Here is a 24170-nt window from a genome sequence, read left to right on the forward strand (position 1 = left end):
CAGATGTGCCCCCGTAAGTGTCCCAGCCACAGATGTGCCCCCGTAAGTGTCCCAGCCACAGATGTGCCCCCGTAAGTGTCCCAGCCACAGATGTGCCCCCGTAAGTGTCCCAGCCACAGATGTGCCCCCGTAAGTATCCCAGCCACAGATGTGCCCCCGTAAGTGTCCCAGCCACAGATGTGCCCCCGTAAGTATCCCAGCCACAGATGTGCCCCCGTAAGTATCCCAGCCACAGATGTGCCCCCGTAAGTGTCCCTGTCACAGATGTGCCCCCGTAAGTATCCCAGCCACAGATGTGCCCCCGTAAGTGTCCCTGTCACAGATGTGCCCCCGTAAGTGTCCCAGTCACAGATGTGCCCCCGTAAGTATCCCAGCCACAGATGTGCCCCCGTAAGTGTCCCTGTCACAGATGTGCCCCCGTAAGTGTCCCAGTCACAGATGTGCCCCCGTAAGTATCCCAGCCACAGATGTGCCCCCGTAAGTGTCCCAGCCACAGATGTGCCCTATAAGCGTCACAAATGTATCCTGGCCATAGAAGTTCCCCTATAACTTTCCTAGCAGCGGATGAGCCCACCTAGGCCCCCCAGACCCACCCGTTACCCTCTCCTCCGGACATTACCCTGTGATGCGGCTGCTGTGCTCCTGCTCGGATACCTGTGATCCCAGTAATACGAGGACGGCGCGGCGGTTCGATCCCTCATCTGAACGCTTTATGATATTTATTCAGCGACTTTTTGACGATAAGACTGTTTGACCGCTGAGATCTGTGGTAATTATGGCCGCTCCATTGTTAGCAGAGGACATAAGCGAATATTGATCGGGCAATTCAGGTGGAATGAAGCCTGATCCGGAGTCACGTGACCGCGGGGGCGTCCATCCGTTATTCTGGGTAATAAGGTCCCTTAGATGCCAGATTTAGTCACCGGTCGCCCCCATGGATTGTGAGGTAAAGTCTGAGCTGCAATTCCCCACACGGCCATGGATAAGAGTGGCGCTGTTCTGTATCATAAGTATTTTATAAGTGTTTCTGTAGGATTAATAATATCAGAATCTCAGATCCTGGCGCTACTGTGCTGTGTCCTCGTGTGAATCCGGTAGCGCAGCTGTGACGAGCTCCAGAATTACTGACGGCTTCACTGATATAAACACGTCAGTCCTTTATTATAAACTGTTATGGCGTGCAAGAATCAGCGACACTTCACTTCCCATAGATTAACGGGAGTCTGCACTGAGGGATGTCATCTGTGTAATGTCTGCTGCGCTCAGTGCTGCCCCCCGGAGAATAGAGGAGGGGGAGTGTATCTACCTCATTAACGTGATATAATAATACCGCCTATGTACAAAATACTATAATACTGCTCCTATGTACAAGAATATAACTACTATAATACTGCCCCCATGTACAAGAATATAACTACTATAATACTGCTCCTATGTACAAGAATATAACTACTATAATACTGCTCCTATGTACAAGAATATAACTACTATAATACTGCCCCTATGTACAAGAATATAACTACTATAATACTGCTCCTATATTCAAGAATATAACTACTATAATACTGCCCCTATGTACAAGAATATAACTACTATAATACTGCTCCCTATGTACAAGAATATAACTACTATATTACTGCCCCCTATGTACTAGAATATAACTACTATAATACTGCCCCTATGTACAGGAATATAACTACTATAATACTGCCCCCATGTACAAGAATATAACTACTATAATACTGCTCCTATATTCAAGAATATAACTACTATAATACTGCCCCCTATGTACAAGAATATAACTACTATAATACTGCCCCCATGTACAAGAATATAACTACTATAATACTGCTCCTATATTCAAGAATATAACTACTATAATACTGCCCCTATGTACAAGAATATAACTACTATAATACTGCTCCCTATGTACAAGAATATAACTACTATAATACTGCCCCTATGTACAAGAATATAACTACTATAATACTGCTCCTATGTACAAGAATATAACTACTATAATACTGCCCCTATGTACAAGAATATAACTACTATAATACTGCCTCTATGTACAAGAATATAACTACCATAATACTGCCCCTATGTACAAGAATATAACTACTATAATACTGCCCCTATGTACAAGAATATAACTACTATAATACTGCTCCTATGTACAAGAATATAACTACTATAATACTGCCCCTATGTACAAGAATATAACTACTATAATACTGCCTCTATGTACAAGAATATAACTACTATAATACTGCCCCTATGTACAAGAATATAACTACTATAATACTGCCCCTATGTACAAGAATATAACTACTATAATACTGCCCCTATGTACAAGAATATAACTACTATAATACTGCCCCCTATGTACAAGAATATAACTACTATAATACTGCCCCTATGTACAAGAATATAACTACTATAATACTGCCCCTATGTACAAGAATATAACTACTATAATACTGCCTCTATGTACAAGAATATAACTACTATAATACTGCCCCCTATGTACAAGAATATAACTACTATAATACTGCCCCCATGTACAAGAATATAACTACTATAATGCTGCCCCCTATATATAAGAATATAACTACTATAATACTGCTCCCTGTGTATAAGAATATGACATTCTTTGAGGTCGCTGACTGATATTACAGATGTATATCGGAGGAAAGACTATTGTGAGATGCGGCTTTTTTTCCTCAGTGTGATAACATGATGAATTGTAATTTGATCGTTGTGTTGCGGCTGTTTCTCGCCTCGGGCAGTGTTCGTTGTTCTCGATATTCTGGATAACTTGTTGAAGTCGGTGATTATTCTGTGTCACGTGCAATCAATTTAACTAATGACTGGTATTTTAAAAATCTACTTATATCACGTGATTAACTTCTGCATTTTTTCCCTCCATATAGAAACTGCGTCACCGCTCATACTGGTCTATTACAGAGAAGTTTAAGATCTTTCTGACTAAATCAAGATTTTTTTTTACAATGACCAGATAATCGGAATAAGCAATTACAGTATAACATTTATTTTCAAAGTACAATCACTGTGTACATACATTACATTACTGATCCTGAGTTACCTCCTGTATTATACTCCAGAGCTGCACTCACTATTCTGCTGGTGCAGTCACTGTGTACATACATTACATTACTGATCCGGAGTTACATCCTGTATTATCCTCCAGAGCTGCACTCACTATTCTGCTGGTGCAGTCACTGTGTACATACATTACATTACTGATCCTGAGTTACATCCTGTATTATACTCCAGAGCTGCACTCACTATTCTGCTGGTGCAGTCACTGTGTACATACATTACATTACTGATCCGGAGTTACATCCTGTATTATCCTCCAGAGCTGCACTCACTATTCTGCTGGTGCAGTCACTGTGCACATACATTACATTACTGATCCTGAGTTACATCCTGTATTATACTCCAGAGCTGCACTCACTATTCTGCTGGTGCAGTCACTGTGTACATACATTACATTACTGATCCGGAGTTACATCCTGTATTATCCTCCAGAGCTGCACTCACTATTCTGCTGGTGCAGTCACTGTGCACATACATTACATTACTGATCCTGAGTTACATCCTGTATTATACTCCAGAGCTGCACTCACTATTCTGCTGGTGCAGTCACTGTGTACATACATTACATTACTGATCCTGAGTTACATCCTGTATTATCCTCCAGAGCTGCACTCACTATTCTGCTGGTGCAGTCACTGTGTACATACATTACATTACTGATCCTGAGTTACATCCTGTATTATACTCCAGAGCTGCACTCACTATTCTGCTGGTGCAGTCACTGTGTACATACATTACATTACTGATCCTGAGTTACATCCTGTATTATACCCCAGAGCTGCACTCACTATTCTGCTGGTGCAGTCACTGTGTACATACATTACATTACTGATCCTGAGTTACATCCTGTATTATACTCCAGAGCTGCACTCACTATTCTGCTGGTGCAGTCACTGTGTACATACATTACTGATCCTGAGTTACATTCTGTATTATACCCCAGAGCTGCACTCACTATTCTGCTGGTGCAGTCACTGTGTACATACATTACATTACTGATCCTGAGTTACACCCTGTATTATACTCCAGAGCTGCACTCACTATTCTGCTGGTGCAGTCACTGTGTACATACATTACATTACTGATCCTGAGTTACATCCTGTATTATACTCCAGAGCTGCACTCACTATTCTGCTGGTGCAGTCACTGTGTGCATACATTACATTACTGATCCTGAGTTACATCCTGTATTATACCCCAGAGCTGCACTCACTATTCTGCTGGTGCAGTCACTGTGTACATACATTACATTACTGATCCTGAGTTACACCCTGTATTATACTCCAGAGCTGCACTCACTATTCTGCTGGTGCAGTCACTGTGTACATACATTACATTACTGATCCTGAGTTACATCCTGTATTTTACTCCAGAGCTGCACTCACTATTCTGCTGGTGCAGTCACTGTGTACATACATTACATTACTGATCCTGAGTTACATCCTGTATTATACTCCAGAGCTGCACTCACTATTCTGCTGGTGCAGTCACTGTGTACATACATTACATTACTGATCCTGAGTTACATCCTGTATTATCCTCCAGAGCTGCACTCACTATTCTGCTGGTGCAGTCACTGTGTACATACATTACATTACTGATCCTGAGTTACCTCCTGTATTATATCCCAGAGCTGCACTCACTATTCTGCTGGTGCAGTCACTGTGTACATACATTACATTACTGATCCTGAGTTACACCCTGTAATATACTCCAGAGCTGCACTCACTATTCTGCTGGTGCAGTCACTGTGTACATACATTACATTACTGATCCTGAGTTACCTCCTGTATTATACTCCAGAGCTGCACTCACTATTCTGCTGGTGCAGTCACTGTGTACATACATTACATTACTGATCCTGAGCTACATCCTGTATTATACTCCAGAGCTGCACTCACTATTCTGCTGGTGCAGTCACTGTGTACATACATTACATTAGTGATCCTGAGTTACATCCTGTATTATACCCCAGAGCTGCGCTCACTATTCTGCTGGTGCAGTCACTGTGTACATACATTACATTACTGATCCTGAGTTACATCCTGTATTATACTCCAGAGCTGCACTCACTATTCTGCTGGTGCAGTCACTGTGTACATACATTACATTACTGATCCTGAGTTACATCCTGTATTATACTCCAGAGCTGCACTCACTATTCTGCTGGTGCAGTCACTGTGTACATACATTACATTACTGATCCGGAGTTACATCCTGTATTATCCTCCAGAGCTGCACTCACTATTCTGCTGGTGCAGTCACTGTGCACATACATTACATTACTGATCCTGAGTTACATCCTGTATTATACTCCAGAGCTGCACTCACTATTCTGCTGGTGCAGTCACTGTGTACATACATTACATTACTGATCCGGAGTTACATCCTGTATTATCCTCCAGAGCTGCACTCACTATTCTGCTGGTGCAGTCACTGTGCACATACATTACATTACTGATCCTGAGTTACATCCTGTATTACACTCCAGAGCTGCACTCACTATTCTGCTGGTGCAGTCACTGTGTACATACATTACATTACTGATCCTGAGTTACATCCTGTATTATCCTCCAGAGCTGCACTCACTATTCTGCTGGTGCAGTCACTGTGTACATACATTACATTACTGATCCTGAGTTACATCCTGTATTATACTCCAGAGCTGCACTCACTATTCTGCTGGTGCAGTCACTGTGTACATACATTACATTACTGATCCTGAGTTACATCCTGTATTATACCCCAGAGCTGCACTCACTATTCTGCTGGTGCAGTCACTGTGTACATACATTACATTACTGATCCTGAGTTACATCCTGTATTATACTCCAGAGCTGCACTCACTATTCTGCTGGTGCAGTCACTGTGTACATACATTACTGATCCTGAGTTACATTCTGTATTATACCCCAGAGCTGCACTCACTATTCTGCTGGTGCAGTCACTGTGTACATACATTACATTACTGATCCTGAGTTACACCCTGTATTATACTCCAGAGCTGCACTCACTATTCTGCTGGTGCAGTCACTGTGTACATACATTACATTACTGATCCTGAGTTACATCCTGTATTATACTCCAGAGCTGCACTCACTATTCTGCTGGTGCAGTCACTGTGTGCATACATTACATTACTGATCCTGAGTTACATCCTGTATTATACCCCAGAGCTGCACTCACTATTCTGCTGGTGCAGTCACTGTGTACATACATTACATTACTGATCCTGAGTTACACCCTGTATTATACTCCAGAGCTGCACTCACTATTCTGCTGGTGCAGTCACTGTGTACATACATTACATTACTGATCCTGAGTTACATCCTGTATTTTACTCCAGAGCTGCACTCAGTATTCTGCTGGTGCAGTCACTGTGTACATACATTACATTACTGATCCTGAGTTACATCCTGTATTATACTCCAGAGCTGCACTCACTATTCTGCTGGTGCAGTCACTGTGTACATACATTACATTACTGATCCTGAGTTACATCCTGTATTATCCTCCAGAGCTGCACTCACTATTCTGCTGGTGCAGTCACTGTGTACATACATTACATTACTGATCCTGAGTTACCTCCTGTATTATATCCCAGAGCTGCACTCACTATTCTGCTGGTGCAGTCACTGTGTACATACATTACATTACTGATCCTGAGTTACACCCTGTAATATACTCCAGAGCTGCACTCACTATTCTGCTGGTGCAGTCACTGTGTACATACATTACATTACTGATCCTGAGTTACCTCCTGTATTATACTCCAGAGCTGCACTCACTATTCTGCTGGTGCAGTCACTGTGTACATACATTACATTACTGATCCTGAGCTACATCCTGTATTATACTCCAGAGCTGCACTCACTATTCTGCTGGTGCAGTCACTGTGTACATACATTACATTAGTGATCCTGAGTTACATCCTGTATTATACTCCAGAGCTGCACTCACTATTCTGCTGGTGCAGTCACTGTGTACATACATTACATTACTGATCCTGAGTTACATCCTGTATTATACTCCAGAGCTGCACTCACTATTCTGCTGGTGCAGTCACTGTGTACATACATTACATTACTGATCCTGAGTTACACCCTGTATTATACTCCAGAGCTGCACTCACTATTCTGCTGGTGCAGTCACTGTGTACATACATTACATTACTGATCCTGAGTTACATCCTGTATTTTACTCCAGAGCTGCACTCACTATTCTGCTGGTGCAGTCACTGTGTACATACATTACATTACTGATCCTGAGTTACATCCTGTATTATACTCCAGAGCTGCACTCACTATTCTGCTGGTGCAGTCACTGTGTACATACATTACATTACTGATCCTGAGTTACATCCTGTATTATCCTCCAGAGCTGCACTCACTATTCTGCTGGTGCAGTCACTGTGTACATACATTACATTACTGATCCTGAGTTACCTCCTGTATTATATCCCAGAGCTGCACTCACTATTCTGCTGGTGCAGTCACTGTGTACATACATTACATTACTGATCCTGAGTTACACCCTGTAATATACTCCAGAGCTGCACTCACTATTCTGCTGGTGCAGTCACTGTGTACATACATTACATTACTGATCCTGAGTTACCTCCTGTATTATACTCCAGAGCTGCACTCACTATTCTGCTGGTGCAGTCACTGTGTACATACATTACATTACTGATCCTGAGCTACATCCTGTATTATACTCCAGAGCTGCACTCACTATTCTGCTGGTGCAGTCACTGTGTACATACATTACATTAGTGATCCTGAGTTACATCCTGTATTATACTCCAGAGCTGCACTCACTATTCTGCTGGTGCAGTCACTGTGTACATACATTACATTAGTGATCCTGAGTTACATCCTGTATTATACTCCAGAGCTGCACTCACTATTCTGCTGGTGCAGTCACTGTGTACATACATTACATTACTGATCCTGAGTAGAAGTGTGAATGATCTCTGCTGTTTCCCGCCCAGTGATGCGGTTGCTGCCATGACTGCAGGCAGCGGTGCTGACATCCCGTGCCCAGGTGCTGGTTTGCAGCGATGGCTACCTGTCAGCCATGGCAGCGCCGTTCCCTCCCATCCTGTGACAGTAGCCACATTGTTCTGGATGTTTTGCAATCTGTCCGCTGACAATTCCAGTTAATGAGTTAAGTGCCGTATACTGACAAACCGCACACAGCCGTGCGCTGCCCTAGAGCGTACACTCTATATACTGCATGTACACACTGGAGTGTAATGTACGGTCAGTGGCCAAGGACCTGAGCAGCATATAACTCAATCTTGAGGTCTCCTCATTAAACATTGTATAGCAGTGATCATTTCAGAAAACCACAGCGCTATATGGCAGTACTATAGTTACTTTTAATTTGCAATAGATATCAGTGGTTTAGGCACAATTTCTTTATGGTACTGTTTCTTATTAGGCGGTATTATCCACTGAAATAGTGCCAGTATGTAACACTTTGTAACTCCCACCATGCTCTGAGAGATGCAGTCTGGGAGTTGTAGTTTTGTGAAATCTTTAGAGGCACAGTTTGGTGCAGCGACCACTAGGGGGAGCTCCCTGTATACAGAGATACATGATTAAATCCTGTCTGCAGCCACCACTAGGGGGAGCTCCCTGTATACAGAGGTACATGATAAGATCCTGTCTGCAGCCACCACTAGGGGGAGCTCCCTGTATACAGAGATACATGATAAGATCCTGTCTGCAGTCACCACTAGGGGGAGCTCCCTGTATACAGAGATACATGATAAGATCCTGTCTGCAGTCACCACTAGGGGGAGCTCCCTGTATACAGAGATACATGATAAGATCCTGTCTGCAGCCACCACTAGGGGGAGCTCCCTGTATACAGAGATACATGATAAGATCCTGTCTGTAGTCACCACTAGGGGGAGCTCCCTGTATACAGAGATAAATGATAAGATCCTGTCTGCAGCCACCACTAGGGGGAGCTCCCTGTATACAGAGATACATAAGATCCTGTCTGCAGCCACCACTATGGGGAGCTCCCTGTATACAGAGATACATAAGATCCTGTCTGCAGCCACCACTATGGGGAGCTCCCTGTATACAGATACACATGATGAGATTCTGTCTGCAGCCACCACTAGGGGGAGCTCCCTGCATACAGAGATACATGATAAGATCCTGTCTGCAGTCACCACTAGGGGGAGCTCCCTGTATACAGAGATACATGATGAGATCCTGTCTGCAGTCACCACTAGGGGGAGCTCTCTGTATACAGAGATACATGATAAGATCCTGTCTGCAGCCACCACTAGGGGGAGCTCCCTGTATACAGAGATACATGATAAAATCCTGTCTGTAGCCACCACTAGGGGCAGCTCCCTGTATACAGAGATACATGATAAAATCCTGTCTGTAGCCACCACTAGGGGGAGCTCCCTGTATACAGAGAGACATTATAAGATCCTGTCTGCAGCCACCACTAGGGGGAGCTCCCTGTATACAGAGATATATGATAAGATCCTATCTGCAGCCACCACTAGGGGAAGCTTCCCGTATACAGAGATACATGATAAGATCCTGTCTGCAGTCACCACTAGGGGAAGCTCCCTGTATACAGAGATACATGATAAGATCCTGTCTGCAGTCACCACTAGGGGGAGCTCCCTGTATACAGAGATACATGATAAGATCCTGTCTGCAGCCACCACTAGGGGGAGCTCCCTGTATACAGAGATACATGATAAGATCCTGTCTGCAGCCACCACTAGGGGGAGCTCCCTGTATACAGAGATACATGATAAGATCCTGTCTGCAGCCACCACTAGGGGGAGCTCTGTGTATACAGAGATACATGATAAGATCCTGTCTGCAGTCACCACTAGGGGGAGCTCCCTGTATACAGAGATACATGATAAGATCCTGTCTGCAGTCACCACTAGGGGGAGCTCCCTGTATACAGAGATACATGATAAGATCCTGTCTGCAGCCACCACTAGGGGGAGCTCCCTGTATACAGAGATACATGATAAGATCCTGTCTGCAGCCACCACTAGGGGGAGCTCCCTGTATATAGAGATACATGATAAGATCCTGTCTGCAGCCACCACTAGGGGGAGCTCTCTGTATACAGAGATACATGATAAGATCCTGTCTGCAGCCACCACTAGGGGGACCTCCCTGTATACAGAGATACATGATAAGATCCTGTCTGCAGCCACCACTAGGGGGAGCTCCCTGTATACAGAGATACATGATAAGATCCTGTCTGCAGCCACCACTAGGGGGACCTCCCTGTATACAGAGATACATGATAAGATCCTGTCTGCAGTCACCACTAGGGGGAGCTCCCTGTATATAGAGATACATGATAAGATCCTGTCTGCAGCCACCACTAGGGGGAGCTCCCTGTATACAGAGATACATGATAAGATCCTGTCTGCAGTCACCACTAGGGGGAGCTCCCTGTATACAGAGATACATAGATATAATCCTCAACCTCCGTGGTCGCGATATCTCAGTAATAATATTATTATTATTATATTATTATTATTCCTCGGTGGTGAGGGTGAAGGCTCCTTATTCTGGGTTGTCTCTTCCTCGGAGCTGTGCTTGTCGTGTCTCCGGCACATTTTTGTGTTGTGAAGGCCGCTGTTGTCCGCGCTGACTTGGCTCATTCAATCAGCAGGAAGCAGAAAAGAAACAAAACAACATAATTAATTATGTGTGAATTAAGCCGAGGTTGAAAGATGAGGTGGACGGCCAAGGAATCGCCATGACAATCATTTCAGGAACACGAGGAGCCGGGATTCAGGCCTGTGTAGGCCTCAGAAGCGAGAACGCTTGTTATAGAGCCGTCCTGTTCCCGGGGGCGACTGTCCTTAATTGACTATCTGGCCCGGTCCTCCATATTTAGAGACTTTCTGCTCTTGGCAGCAAATGGTTCAATTTTCTGCAGCGCCTCCACTGGGGAATTGAGGTATTACACAGTCAGTGTTTATGGTTGGCCTTCATAAGAGGAAGAAAAAAAATCGAAACCCCATAATTACCGTTTTCTGGTCTCACCTCTTACAGCTTCATTGACGGAAAAATTAAAATTTTACATGAAAACCGTAAAATTGTGAGAAAGAGAATGAAAAATTTTGGTAAAAATTTTCGTAAGTTTTTTCTTTTTCACCGTCTAAATTAAAAGAGAAAAAAAAAAAACTATACAAGTTTGGTATCGCCATAATCGTACTCAGCGGAGGAATCATGTTGTCACGTGATTTTCAGCGCACAACGAACGCCGTTAGAATAAAACGCCCAAAACGTTGCCGAAATTGTTTTTTTTTTCACCATTCTCGGAATGTTTTAGAAAGATCAGTGGCGATGTGTTCATATGTTTCGGTGGAAGTCACGTGGAAGCGGATAGATAGGTCTATTCTTATCCCGCCGCGCCTCTCTAGCCGCCCCCGAGTCATGTCTCGCTGACAGGACTCCGCCTGAAATCCCAGCGTGCCGCAATATTATTTCTTCTTGGGCGCGACTCTATACAAACAAGGATGCGAGGCTGCAGAAGGGCTCACACACCCCATTTTCAGACCCTTAGAAGTAATTCTGGTTATATTATGATGGAGAATTGCTAATTAAGTCGACTCTCACAAAATGATCAACTTTTTTTTTTTGCAGCGCCCCTGCAGGATTTATGAGGGATTACACAATTGATTCCTCCCAGATGAAGAATTGCTGATTGTAGAAGCTCTCGCCTCTGTCTGTTTTGTTTAAGGCCCTTAATAGGGTGTAAGATGTCCTCCATATAATATGTATTATATTATTAATATCTCATATAATAATATTATATTAGATATTTCTGTGGAGGAACCTGGCATCAAGTGTTCATTTTCCCTGCAGTGCCTCCTCAGGAGAAATGAGGTATTACATGGAATCAATGTGTTATTGTAATATACAAATGTGTTGGGTCCTCCAGACTGAGAGACTCTGTGTAGGTGCTCGGTTCAGGTTTCCTACAGCGCCTCCACAGGAGAAATGAGGTATTGCATGGAATCAATGTGTTATTGTAATATACAAATGTGTTGGGTCCTCCAGACTGAGAGACTCTGTGTAGGTGCTCGGTTCAGGTTTCCTACAGCGCCTCCACAGGAGGAATGAGGTATTACATGGAATCAATGTGTTGTCATTGTAATATATAGATGTGTCCGGTCCTCCAGACTGACAGACACTTGTAGGTGCTGTCTTCAGGTGTTCAGGTTTCCTACAGCACCTCCACAGGAGGAATGAGGTATTACATGGAATCAATGTGTTGTCATTGTAATATATAGATGTGTCCGGTCCTCCAGACTGAAAGACATACTCTATAGCCACCTGTAGTAACAGTTTTGTTTTACTGCCGTGCCTCTGTAGGTAAAAAAAAAAAATATGTATTACACAGTTTCTAATGAAATGAATGATTATTCCATACAATAAACAGATTTACCAAGTCCTCCAGCCTGAGAGAAGCTCTTTATAGCCATCTATAGTAACTGTTTAGTTTTACAGCAGCTCCTCCGCAGGAGAAATTAGGTATTACACAGTTCATATTGAAATGAATCATTAGTCTGTCTTGTGTTTAAGGTACAGATCTACCAAATTCTCCAGACGCTTTTTATAGTCAACCCCTTAAAGAATGTATTGCCTATTTGACGTTGAGACCCTGAAACGGGACTATAACCCTCAGTCTCTCCGCCCCCGGTCGTTGTGCGGATCATTCACAGCTCGGTATATGTTCAGGAACTGCTGCATTCAGCCAGATAAAGCAAAATACCACAGTATTATCTCAGCAGGAAGCTTCATCACTTCAGATAGCAGAGTTCCTGCCTGGAGGCTGAGGGGGCAATAATGGAAGAAGTGAGTCACACAGCCAGAAAGCAGAGTGACAACCAACATGGCCGCCATTACTGTCCTCACCCAGCCTTTCTATAACCCTGAACTGACCATCACTTAGGGCAGAAGTGGTTGGTGAGGGGTTAAAAACCCGCCTATTTTATATATTCAAATCTCCGAGAGGGAAGTAATAAGACTGGAGGCGCTAAAAGGAGAAGTGCGATAACCTTGTCCGGGCGTCCGATCTAATCCCAGGGTTTATCATTAACCCGGGACATATGAGGCGTGCAGTGATATCGGGGGTTACACGTCGTCCGCCATGTCATACAGTGTGTGCAGTGTCCGCAGCACAATCCATGGGCCCCACCTGATAGGACGCCCTTCTGGCCTCCAGTGGGCCGGTATAATGACCATAGAAACCCATAGCGTTGATGTTACATTACTGTGTGCGGTGCTGGTGTGTGAGCACTGTATGGCGGCACTTGTAGGTATTGTGGGGCACTGCGCTGTACGTTATGTGACTCAGTGTATGGCGGTGATATCTAACATTAATATGTAAGCCGGTGTATGGGGGCTGTATATCATCTACAGTATAGATCTATACATGTTTCATCAATAGTTTACATCACTCCATCCTTCCATTCATCCTTGGTCCCTTCCTTCTATTCATCCACACATTTTTCATTTCTACCATCCTTCATTTCTGCCATTCTCCCTTTTTTCATGCATCCTTGGTTCTTTATTTCCTTTCTTCCTTCCATCCTTTCTTTCATCCATCCTTGGTTCCTTCCAGCAATCCATCCATCCACCCTTTTTTCCATCCATCCCTTCCTGCCATTCTTAGTTCCTTCTATCATCCTTCCTTCTTCCAACCATCATTGGTGCCATCCATCCATCCTTTTTATCTTCCATTCATCCATCCTTGGTTCCTTCCTTCCATACGTTCATCCTCTCTTCCTTGCATCCATGCATCCTTCCTTCCTTTCATCCTTCCTTCCTTTCATCCTTCCTTCCTTCCATACGTTTATCCACTCTTCCTTGCATCCTTCCTTCCTTCCATACGTTCATCCACTCTTCCTTGCATCCTTCCTTCCTTCCTTTTTTCTTTCATCCTTTTTTTTCTTTCATCCTTCCGTCCATGCATCCTTCATTCCTTTCTTCCATCCATCCACTCTTCCTTCTATCTATCCATCCATTCTTTCTTTCATCCTTCCTTCCTTCCTCTCTCTTCCTTCCTTCCTCTCTCTTCCTTCCTTCCGTCCTTCCTTCCCTCCCTCCTTCCTTCCTCTCTCTTCCTTCCTTCCTCTCTCTTCCTTCCTTCCTTCCTTCCTTTCCCTTCCTTCCTCTCTCTTCCTTCCTTCCTTCCTTCCTCTCTCTTCCTTCCTTCCTTCCTCTCTCTTCCCTCCTTCTTTCCTTCCTTCCTTCCTTCCTTCCTCTCTTCCTCTCTTCCTTCCTTCCTTCCTTCCTTCCTCTCTTCCTTCCTTCCTCTCTCTTCCTTCCTTCCTTTCCCTTCCTTCCTTCCTCTCTCTTCCTTCCTTCCTTCCTCTTCCTTCCTTCCTTCCTCTCTCTTCCCTCCTTCCTTCCTCTCTTCCTTCCTCTCTTCCTCTCTTCCTTCCTTCCTTCCTCTCTTCCTTCCTTCCTCTCTTCCTCTCTTCCTTCTTCCCTCCCTCCCTTCCTTCCTTTATTCCTTCCTCCCTCTCTTCCTTCCTTCCTTCCTCCCTTCCTCTCTCCCTTCCTTCCTCCCTTCCTTCCTTCCTTCCTCCCATCCTTCCTCCCTCCCTTCCTTCCTCCTCTCTCTTCCTTCCTTCCTCCCTCCCTCCCTCCCTTCCTTCCTCCTCTCTCTTCCTTCCTTCCTCTCTTCCTTTCTTCCTTCCTTCCTTCCTCTCTCTTCCTTCCTTCCTCCCTTCCTTCCTTCCTTCCTTCCTCCCTTCCTCCCTTCCTTCCTTCCTCCCTTCCTCCCATCCTCCCTCCCTCCCTTCCTTCCTCCCTCCCTTCCTTCCTCCTCTCTCTTCCTTCCTCTCTCTTCCTTCCTCCCTCCCTCCCTTCCTTCCTCCTCTCCCTCCCTTCCTTCCTTCCTTCCTTCCTTCCTTCCTTCCTTCCTTCCTCCTCTCTCTTCCTTCCTTCCTTCCTCTCTTCCTTTCTTCCTTCCTTCCTTCCTTCCTTCCTTCCTCTCTCTTCCTTCCTCCCTCCCTCCCTTCCTTCCTCCCTCCCTTCCTTCCTCCTCTCTCTTCCTTCCTCTCTCTTCCTTCCTTCCTTCCTTCCTCCCTCTCTTCCTTCCTTCCTTCCTTCCTCCTCTCTCTTCCTTCCTTCCTCTCTTCCTTTCTTCCTTCCTTCCTTCCTCTCTCTTCCTTCCTTCCTCCCTTCCTTCTTTCCTTCCTCCCTCCCTTCCTCCCCCCCAGTCTAAATCTTGCATTTATACCTCTGGGAATAAAAGAGATATTAATTAACCAGACACCTGAAATATCTCCTGTAAGAGCTTTGATTGACAACCGTGTTTAGGACCCAGAAATGTGGTCCAATTAGTTGTCGCGGGCCTTCCACCGTCCAGCGAGGGTCTATAGTGAACAGTCCGATTGTGCGCCGATCTGCCGATAACATTACAATAGGAAATTGCTTATATAGCAATCCCCTGATACTTTGTGCCCAGTAGTCCCAAAGCGGAGGAGCACGTGACCCCAGAACTCGTGGGCATTAATGGAGGTGACTCACAGTAATAAAACATGTAGGTAAACACTCCACGGAATTAAAATCCATCAAATCGGCGCGGTAAAAGGATCCTTATCACGTTTATGAAGTCGTATTAATTGCGTGATCTTGACACAACGCGACCGGCTGTATAAACTCCGTCCATTGTGGCGCCCTGGGCTCTTATCAAGTTGTTTTTTTTAATGCCGCCTCTCCTCGAAGACCTTGTGTATTTAAAGGGATTAGAAAAACATGGCTGCTTTATTCCAAAAACACAGCGCCTCTTTCGGCCGCAGGTTGTGAATGGTACTGCAGCTCAGACCCATTCTCATAACTGACGTACAGAGATGTGTGGTGAAATGCAGTCAAAATAAAAAATGGCGCTACAATGTGAAAAGGCATAATTCGCACTCAGACCCGAAATAGAGTTCAGCCCCAATATCAAAGACCCTTCATATCAGCTTCACGGTGGTCCGGGAAGCTGAGCTATGGCGAGCTGTTTTGGGTGGTCCTCACATTGCAGAGTTGCCATTGCGTGGCCTGGCACTATTACTGTGTGAGGGGCATCATTACGGTTAGGGGGTACTATGAGGACATCCTTGATGTGTGGGTGCTTCGCTACTGTAATGGGGGCACTAACAGGATATTTTTACCATGTGGGCAGACAAGAAGAGGGCATCTTTAGTCTGAGGACGGCAAGAAGACGCTGTAGAAATGTATGGGGCACCCTTACTGTGTGAGCGGTATAAAAGGGGCATCATTACTGTGAGGGGGCACTAAGGAGGCAATCTTATAGTTCGAGACACTAAAGGGGCTTTGCTACCATAAGGGGGCGCTAACAAGATGATTTTACTGTTTGGGGAGACAAAAAAGGGCATCTTTAGGCATTAATAAAATGTATGGGGCACTTTTACTGTGTGCAGGGTGCGAAAGGGGCGTTATTACTGTGAGGGGGCACTAAGGAGGCATTCTTACGGTTTGAAAAACTAAAGGGGCTTTTCTAATGCGAGGGGGCATTCGTACAGTGTGGTGAGGGGGCACTCTTACAATGTGGGAGACAATAAGGGGCTTTGGTCATAATCTGGGGTATTTCTATAGTTTGGGAGACTCTAGAGGGGCTTCGGTACTGTGAGGGGGCGCTACAAGATGTTCATGTGTGGAGAGACAATAATAACAGGACATCTGTTTGCCACAGCATTTCTTCCTCTTTCCTATCCCTTTTGATGACTAAGGGTGCAGAGGTCGTCACCGCAGGTTTTTTGGGGGGTCTGTCTTAAAAAAAAAAAAAATTTATTCCATTTACCGGCCAAAACAGACCTAATTGACCATCCTCTCCCACCGTGGTGATTGAGGCCCTAAGTCGGTGCTGGCAGCCATTTTGTTTTGTTTTGTTTTGTTTTGACGTGGTCTGTGGTGGCCGAGCTGCAGTAAGGCTTTATTATGAGTCCAGGAGCCGCCGTTTCTTCCGCGCAGCCCTCGTCCTTCCCGGAGTAACAGGAAACAGATGTCTCATTGTAGATTGGTTCCGTAACTAGAATTTTCTGCGCTTGAAAGGAAGTGGAAAAGAGGAGACGGCGGCCGCGTGGCGTCACCTTCAGACTTTTATTTTCTCTGACCCCATTACCTGGTCACCTCCTGTTTGTAGGACTGTGGGGAGGGGTTGGTAAAAGTAAATTAGTCACCTAAGGCATACCCCAAAAACATGTGAGGTGGACTCTGGTTGCCATAGGAAACTACCCCATGGTTCCTTAGCAACAGGTTTGATAAATTTTAACCATGTCCTTATCAACCACAAAATGACCGCGAGGCGCTCTGTACCTCACACCTCAGTGATAACACGGAGTTTGACAGAAATATTTTGGCGCCTGTACGTTTTCGTGCGGTTTCGTTACCCATCGGCCTATAACTGCCATTTCCTTCTTGTTTGTTTCCTGTGTGAAACTCCTCATCACGTTAGATTGAGGTGATCGGGGGGAGCGGACGCCGGCGGCTCTTCATGGCGTCCTCAACGTCGCTGTGGAAACTTTAGATTTTTTTTTTGTCTTATTTATAGCCGGGCGACTATCGGTCGCTGCATGCGGGCACGGGGGATATCCAGGATAATTGTCTGGATAGTCAGATGACGCTCTTTGCTAGCCACATTGCCTCTATGAAAGTGCCATGGGCATTGTGCCTCTCAAAGTGCAACTAAATAGTGCCCCCTACAGCACAGGCACAGTGCTGACTTTCCATGCCCCTCCCAGGACCCCTTTATAGTGCTAACCGCAGCCCTCGCTTTCAGTGCCCCCTATATTCAGCCACAGCCCTCACTTTCAGTGCCCCCTACAAATAGAGACACAGCCCTCGCTTTCAGTGCCCCCTACATATAGACACACAGCCCTCGCTTTTAGTGCCCCCTACATATAGAGACACAGCCCTCGCTTTCAGTGCCCCCTACATATAGAGGCACAGCCCTTGCTGTCAGTGCCCCCTACATATAGAGGCACAGCCCTTGCTTTCAGTGCCCCCTACATATAGAGGCACAGCCCTTGCTGTCAGTGCCCCCTACATATAGAGGCACAGCCCTTGCTTTCAGTGCCCCCTACATATAGAGACACAGCCCTCGCTTTCAGTGCCCCCTACATATAGAGATACAGCCCTTGCTTTCAGTGCCCCCTACATATAGAGACACAGCCCTCGCTTTCAGTGCCCCCTACATATAGAGGCACAGCCCTTGCTTTCAGTGCCCCCTACATATAGAGACACAGCCCTTGCTTTCAGTGCCCCCTACATATAGAGACACAGCCCTTGCTTTCAGTGCCCCCTACATATAGAGGCACAGCCCTTGCTTTCAGTGCCCCCTACATATAGAGACACAGCCCTTGCTTTCAGTGCCCCCTACATATAGAGACACAGCCCTCGCTTTCAGTGCCCCCTACATATAGAGGCACAGCCCTTGCTGTCAGTGCCCCCTACATATAGAGGCACAGCCCTTGCTTTCAGTGCCCCCTACATATAGAGACACAGCCCTCGCTTTCAGTGCCCCCTACATATAGAGACACAGCCCTCGCTTTCAGTGCCCCCTACATATAGAGACACAGCCCTTGCTTTCAGTGCCCCCTACATATAGAGACACAGCCCTCGCTTTCAGTGCCCCCTACATATAGAGGCACAGCCCTTGCTGTCAGTGCCCCCTACATATAGAGGCACAGCCCTTGCTTTCAGTGCCCCCTACATATAGAGACACAGCCCTTGCTTTCAGTGCCCCCTACATATAGAGATACAGCCCTTGCTTTCAGTGCCCCCTACATATAGAGACACAGCCCTCGCTTTCAGTGCCCCCTACATATAGAGACACAGCCCTTGCTTTCAGTGCCCCCTACATATAGAGACACAGCCCTCGCTTTCAGTGCCCCCTACATATAGAGGCACAGCCCTTGCTTTCAGTGCCCCCTACATATAGAGACACAGCCCTTGCTTTCAGTGCCCCCTACATATAGAGACACAGCCCTCGCTTTCAGTGCCCCCTACATATAGAGGCACAGCCCTTGCTGTCAGTGCCCCCTACATATAGAGGCACAGCCCTTGCTTTCAGTGCCCCCTACATATAGAGACACAGCCCTCGCTTTCAGTGCCCCCTACATATAGAGACACAGCCCTTGCTTTCAGTGCCCCCTACATATAGAGACACAGCCCTTGCTTTCAGTGCCCCCTACATATAGAGACACAGCCCTCGCTTTCAGTGCCCCCTACATATAGAGGCACAGCCCTTGCTGTCAGTGCCCCCTACATATAGAGGCACAGCCCTTGCTTTCAGTGCCCCCTACATATAGAGACACAGCCCTTGCTTTCAGTGCCCCCTACATATAGAGATACAGCCCTTGCTTTCAGTGCCCCCTACATATAGAGACACAGCCCTCGCTTTCAGTGCCCCCTACATATAGAGACACAGCCCTTGCTTTCAGTGCCCCCTACATATAGAGACACAGCCCTCGCTTTCAGTGCCCCCTACATATAGAGGCACAGCCCTTGCTTTCAGTGCCCCCTACATATAGAGGCACAGCCCTTGCTTTCAGTGCCCCCTACATATAGAGACACAGCCCTTGCTTTCAGTGCCCCCTACATATAGAGACACAGCCCTTGCTTTCAGTGCCCCCTACATATAGAGATACAGCCCTTGCTTTCAGTGCCCCCTACATATAGAGACACAGCCCTCGCTTTCAGTGCCCCCTACATATAGAGACACAGCCCTTGCTTTCAGTGCCCCCTACATATAGAGACACAGCCCTCGCTTTCAGTGCCCCCTACATATAGAGGCACAGCCCTTGCTTTCAGTGCCCCCTACATATAGAGGCACAGCCCTTGCTTTCAGTGCCCCCTACATATAGAGACACAGCCCTTGCTTTCAGTGCCCCCTACATATAGAGGCACAGCTCTTGCTTTCAGTGCCCCCTACATATAGAGATACAGCCCTTGCTTTCAGTGCCCCCTACATATAGAGACACAGCCCTTGCTTTCAGTGCCCCCTACATATCCAGCCACAGCCCTGACTTCCAGGTCCCTCCCAGTGCTCCCCACATATCGAGCCACAGCCCTTGCTTCCAGTGCCAGATAACGTACCTCCCATCATACAGTGCCAGCCAGCACACACTTTGCCCACTTATTAGAGTCAGTGGTGTCTTCTGGGTCCTCCCGCCATTGCTTCATCTTTTACTTCATCTTCCACTTCAGTAACCGTTATGACTTTATACACAGGAGCCATCTGGTAATATGAGCACAGCCATGGAATAGGTGGGGATCACAGCTTCGCAGAGGTCCGCGGCCCACCGTGACTCTCTCATTACATTCTCACTTTCAGATCAGTATCCTGTGGCTACATTTTAGAATTATTTTCTCACTTATTTGCTTTATACATTAGCACAATATGGCAGTAGACATAAGCATAAATCCATAGCCCCACGCTTTGTTAAGCCGTACAGTTCTTACATTAGTCATGGCTCCTTATCTGAGCGTCTCATCATCCTTGTAAATATTTGCACGTTTGCTGCACCTTACATATCAAATTGTGTTTGTCTTTCTCCAGATTGGTGGATGACAGATGTGTGGTCCATCCTGAAGCCGGAGATCTGGCCAATCCGCCCAAAAAGTTCAGAGGTAAGAACAACACTTGTGTCCGACAAATATATTTTATATAACTAATATAGTACTGCACCATGTACAAGAATATAACTACTATAATACTGCTCCCTATGTACAAGAATATAACTACTATAATACTGCCCCTATGTACAAGAATATAACTACTATAATACTGCTCCTATGTACAAGAATATAACCACTATAATACTGCCCCCTATGTACAAGAATATAACTACTATAATACTGCTCCTATGTACAAGAATATAACTACTATAATACTGCTCCTATGTACAAGAATATAACCACTATAATACTGCCCCATATGTACAAGAATATAACTACTATAATACTGCTCCTATGTACAAGAATATAACTACTATAATACTGCTACTATGTACAAGAATATAACTACTATAATACTGCCCCTATGTACAAGAATATAACTACTATAATACTACTCCTATGTACAAGAATATAACTACTATAATACTGCTCCTATGTACAGGAATATAACTACTATAATATTGCCCCCTATGTACAAGAATATAACTACTATAATACTGCTCCTATGTACAAGAATATAACTACTATAATACTGCCCCTATGTACAAGAGTATAACTACTATAATATTGCCCATATGTACAAGAATATAACTACTATAATACTGCTCCTATGTACAAGAAAATAACTACTATAATACTGCCCCTATGTACAAGAATATAACTACTATAATACTGCCCCTATGTACAAGAATATAACTACTATAATACTGCCCCTATGTACAAGAATATAACTACTATAATACTGCCCCTATGTACAAGAATATAACTACTATAATACTGCTCCTATGTACAAGAATATAACTACTATAACTGCTCCCATGTACAAGAATATAACTACTATAATACTGCCCCTATGTACAAGAATATAACTACTATAATACTGCCCCTATGTACAAGAATATAACTACTATAATACTGCCCCTATGTACAAGAATATAACTACTATAATACTGCCCCTATGTACAAGAATATAACTACTATAACTGCTCCCATGTACAAGAATATAACTACTATAATACTGCCCCTATGTACAAGAATATAACTACTATAACTGCTCCCATGTACAAGAATATAACTACTATAATACTGCTCCTATGTACAAGAATATAACTACTATAATACTGCTCCTATGTACAAGAATATAACTACTATAATACTGCCCCTATGTACAAGAATATAACTACTATAATACTGCTCCTATGTACAAGAATATAACTACTATAACTGCTCCCATGTACAAGAATATAACTACTATAACTGCTCCCATGTACAAGAATATAACTACTATAATACTGCTCCTATGTACAAGAATATAACTACTATAATACTGCTCCTATGTACAAGAATATAACTACTATAATACTGCCCCTATGTACAAGAATATAACTACTATAATACTGCTCCTATGTACAAGAATATAACTACTATAACTGCTCCCATGTACAAGAATATAACTACTATAATACTGCCCCTATGTACAAGAATATAACTACTATAACTGCTCCCATGTACAAGAATATAACTACTATAATACTGCTCCTATGTACAAGAATATAACTACTATAATACTGCCCCCTATGTACAAGAATATAACTACTATAATACTGCCCCCTATGTACAAGAATATAACTACTATAACTGCTCCCATGTACAAGAATATAACTACTATAATACTGCTCCTATGTACAAGAATATAACTACTATAATACTGCCCCCTATGTACAAGAATATAACTACTATAATACTGCCCCCTATGTACAAGAATATAACTACTATAATACTGCTCCTATGTACAAGAATATAACTACTATAATACTGCCCCCTATGTACAAGAATATAACTACTATAATACTGCTCCTATGTACAAGAATATAACTACTATAATACTGCCCCTATGCACAGGAATATAACTACTATAATACTGCTCCTATGTACAAGAATATAACTACTATAATACTGCCCCCTATTGATGATAATACTGGATTGCTCGGATCTCTGGAGATCTTGCATTCTTTAGCAGGAGAGCTGGTAACGCTATGCGGTATTTGACCATTGTTTGATCGTCATGGAGACGAGAATGTTTGTAAATGAACGGTTTCCATGTTTGTTCGCTGCTGTCATTCATTTCTCCATGTTACGGGTGACTGACTCCTCATTTATCAAGTTTGAGCTGTGACTCTCAGCACATCTGTCTTACATGGTAGGGGTGTACTTAGTTTTTTGTTTTGGGTTTTACAGTCTCGGGGAAATAACCTGAGTATTGTGGTCATTTAGAATAACAAAAATAAATTTCTTAAAGGGGCAGTGCACCAATTTTTTTTAAACTTTACATTGTCAGTAGCTGTTTGAACCCTAAACCTTTCACGCCCCGGACACAATATATAATCCTCATCTGTCACCATTGCTTCTCTTGGAATCGTTCCCTCTGTTCCACTGAATTGTGAATAATTGTTGACAAGCGAGTTCCTGCATGTGGATGTTCAACCTGACACAACTGGCTCCATCAGCGACAGTTAAGAGCGCCCCCACATGGAGACAGCAACCAACAGCATCAGTAATGTATGTACACAGTGACTGCACCAGCAGAATAGTGAGTGCAGCTCTGGAGGATAATACAGGAGGTAACTCAGGATCAGTAATGTAATGTATGTACACAGTGACTGCACCAGCAGAATAGTGAGTGCAGCTCTGGAGTATAATACAGGATGTAACTCAGGATCAGTAATGTAATGTATGTACACAGTGACTGCACCAGCAGAATAGTGAGTGCAGCTCTGGAGGATAATACAGGAGGTAACTCAGGATCAGTAATGTAATGTATGTACACAGTGACTGCACCAGCAGAATAGTGAGTGCAGCTCTGGAGTATAATACAGGATGTAACTCAGGATCAGTAATGTAATGTATGTACACAGTGACTGCACCAGCAGAATAGTGAGTGCAGCTCTGGAGTATAATACAGGATGTAACTCAGGATCAGTAATGTAATGTATGTACACAGTGACTGCACCAGCAGAATAGTGAGTGCAGCTCTGGGGTATAATACAGGAGGTAACTCAGGATCAGTAATGTAATGTATGTACACAGTGACTGCACCAGCAGAATAGTGAGTGCAGCTCTGGGGTATAATAGAGGATGTAACTCAGGATCAGTAATGTAATGTATGTACACAGTGACTGCACCAGCAGAATAGTGAGTGCAGCTCTGGAGTATAATACAGGATGTAACGCAGGATCAGTAATGTAATGTATGTACACAGTGACTGCACCAGCAGAATAGTGAGTGCAGCTCTGGGGTATAATACAGGATGTAACTCAGGATCAGTAA

At 44.4% G+C, this 24170-nt stretch overlaps 1 protein-coding gene across 1 annotated transcript in view; it reads left to right on the plus strand.

Annotated features, from left to right (window-relative positions):
• ITPR2 (inositol 1,4,5-trisphosphate receptor type 2) overlaps nucleotides 1-24170 on the plus strand; it is a 243430-nt gene that overhangs the window by 15737 nt on the left and 203523 nt on the right. Inside the window, exon 2 of the mRNA XM_069763093.1 lies at nucleotides 20725-20795. Coding sequence (XP_069619194.1) covers nucleotides 20725-20795 — 71 coding nt within the window. The remainder of the gene's footprint in view (nucleotides 1-20724; nucleotides 20796-24170) is intronic.

This window comes from Ranitomeya imitator, chromosome 4, assembly GCF_032444005.1.
Source record: "Ranitomeya imitator isolate aRanImi1 chromosome 4, aRanImi1.pri, whole genome shotgun sequence".
In the NCBI taxonomy this organism is placed as follows: domain Eukaryota; kingdom Metazoa; phylum Chordata; class Amphibia; order Anura; family Dendrobatidae; genus Ranitomeya; species Ranitomeya imitator.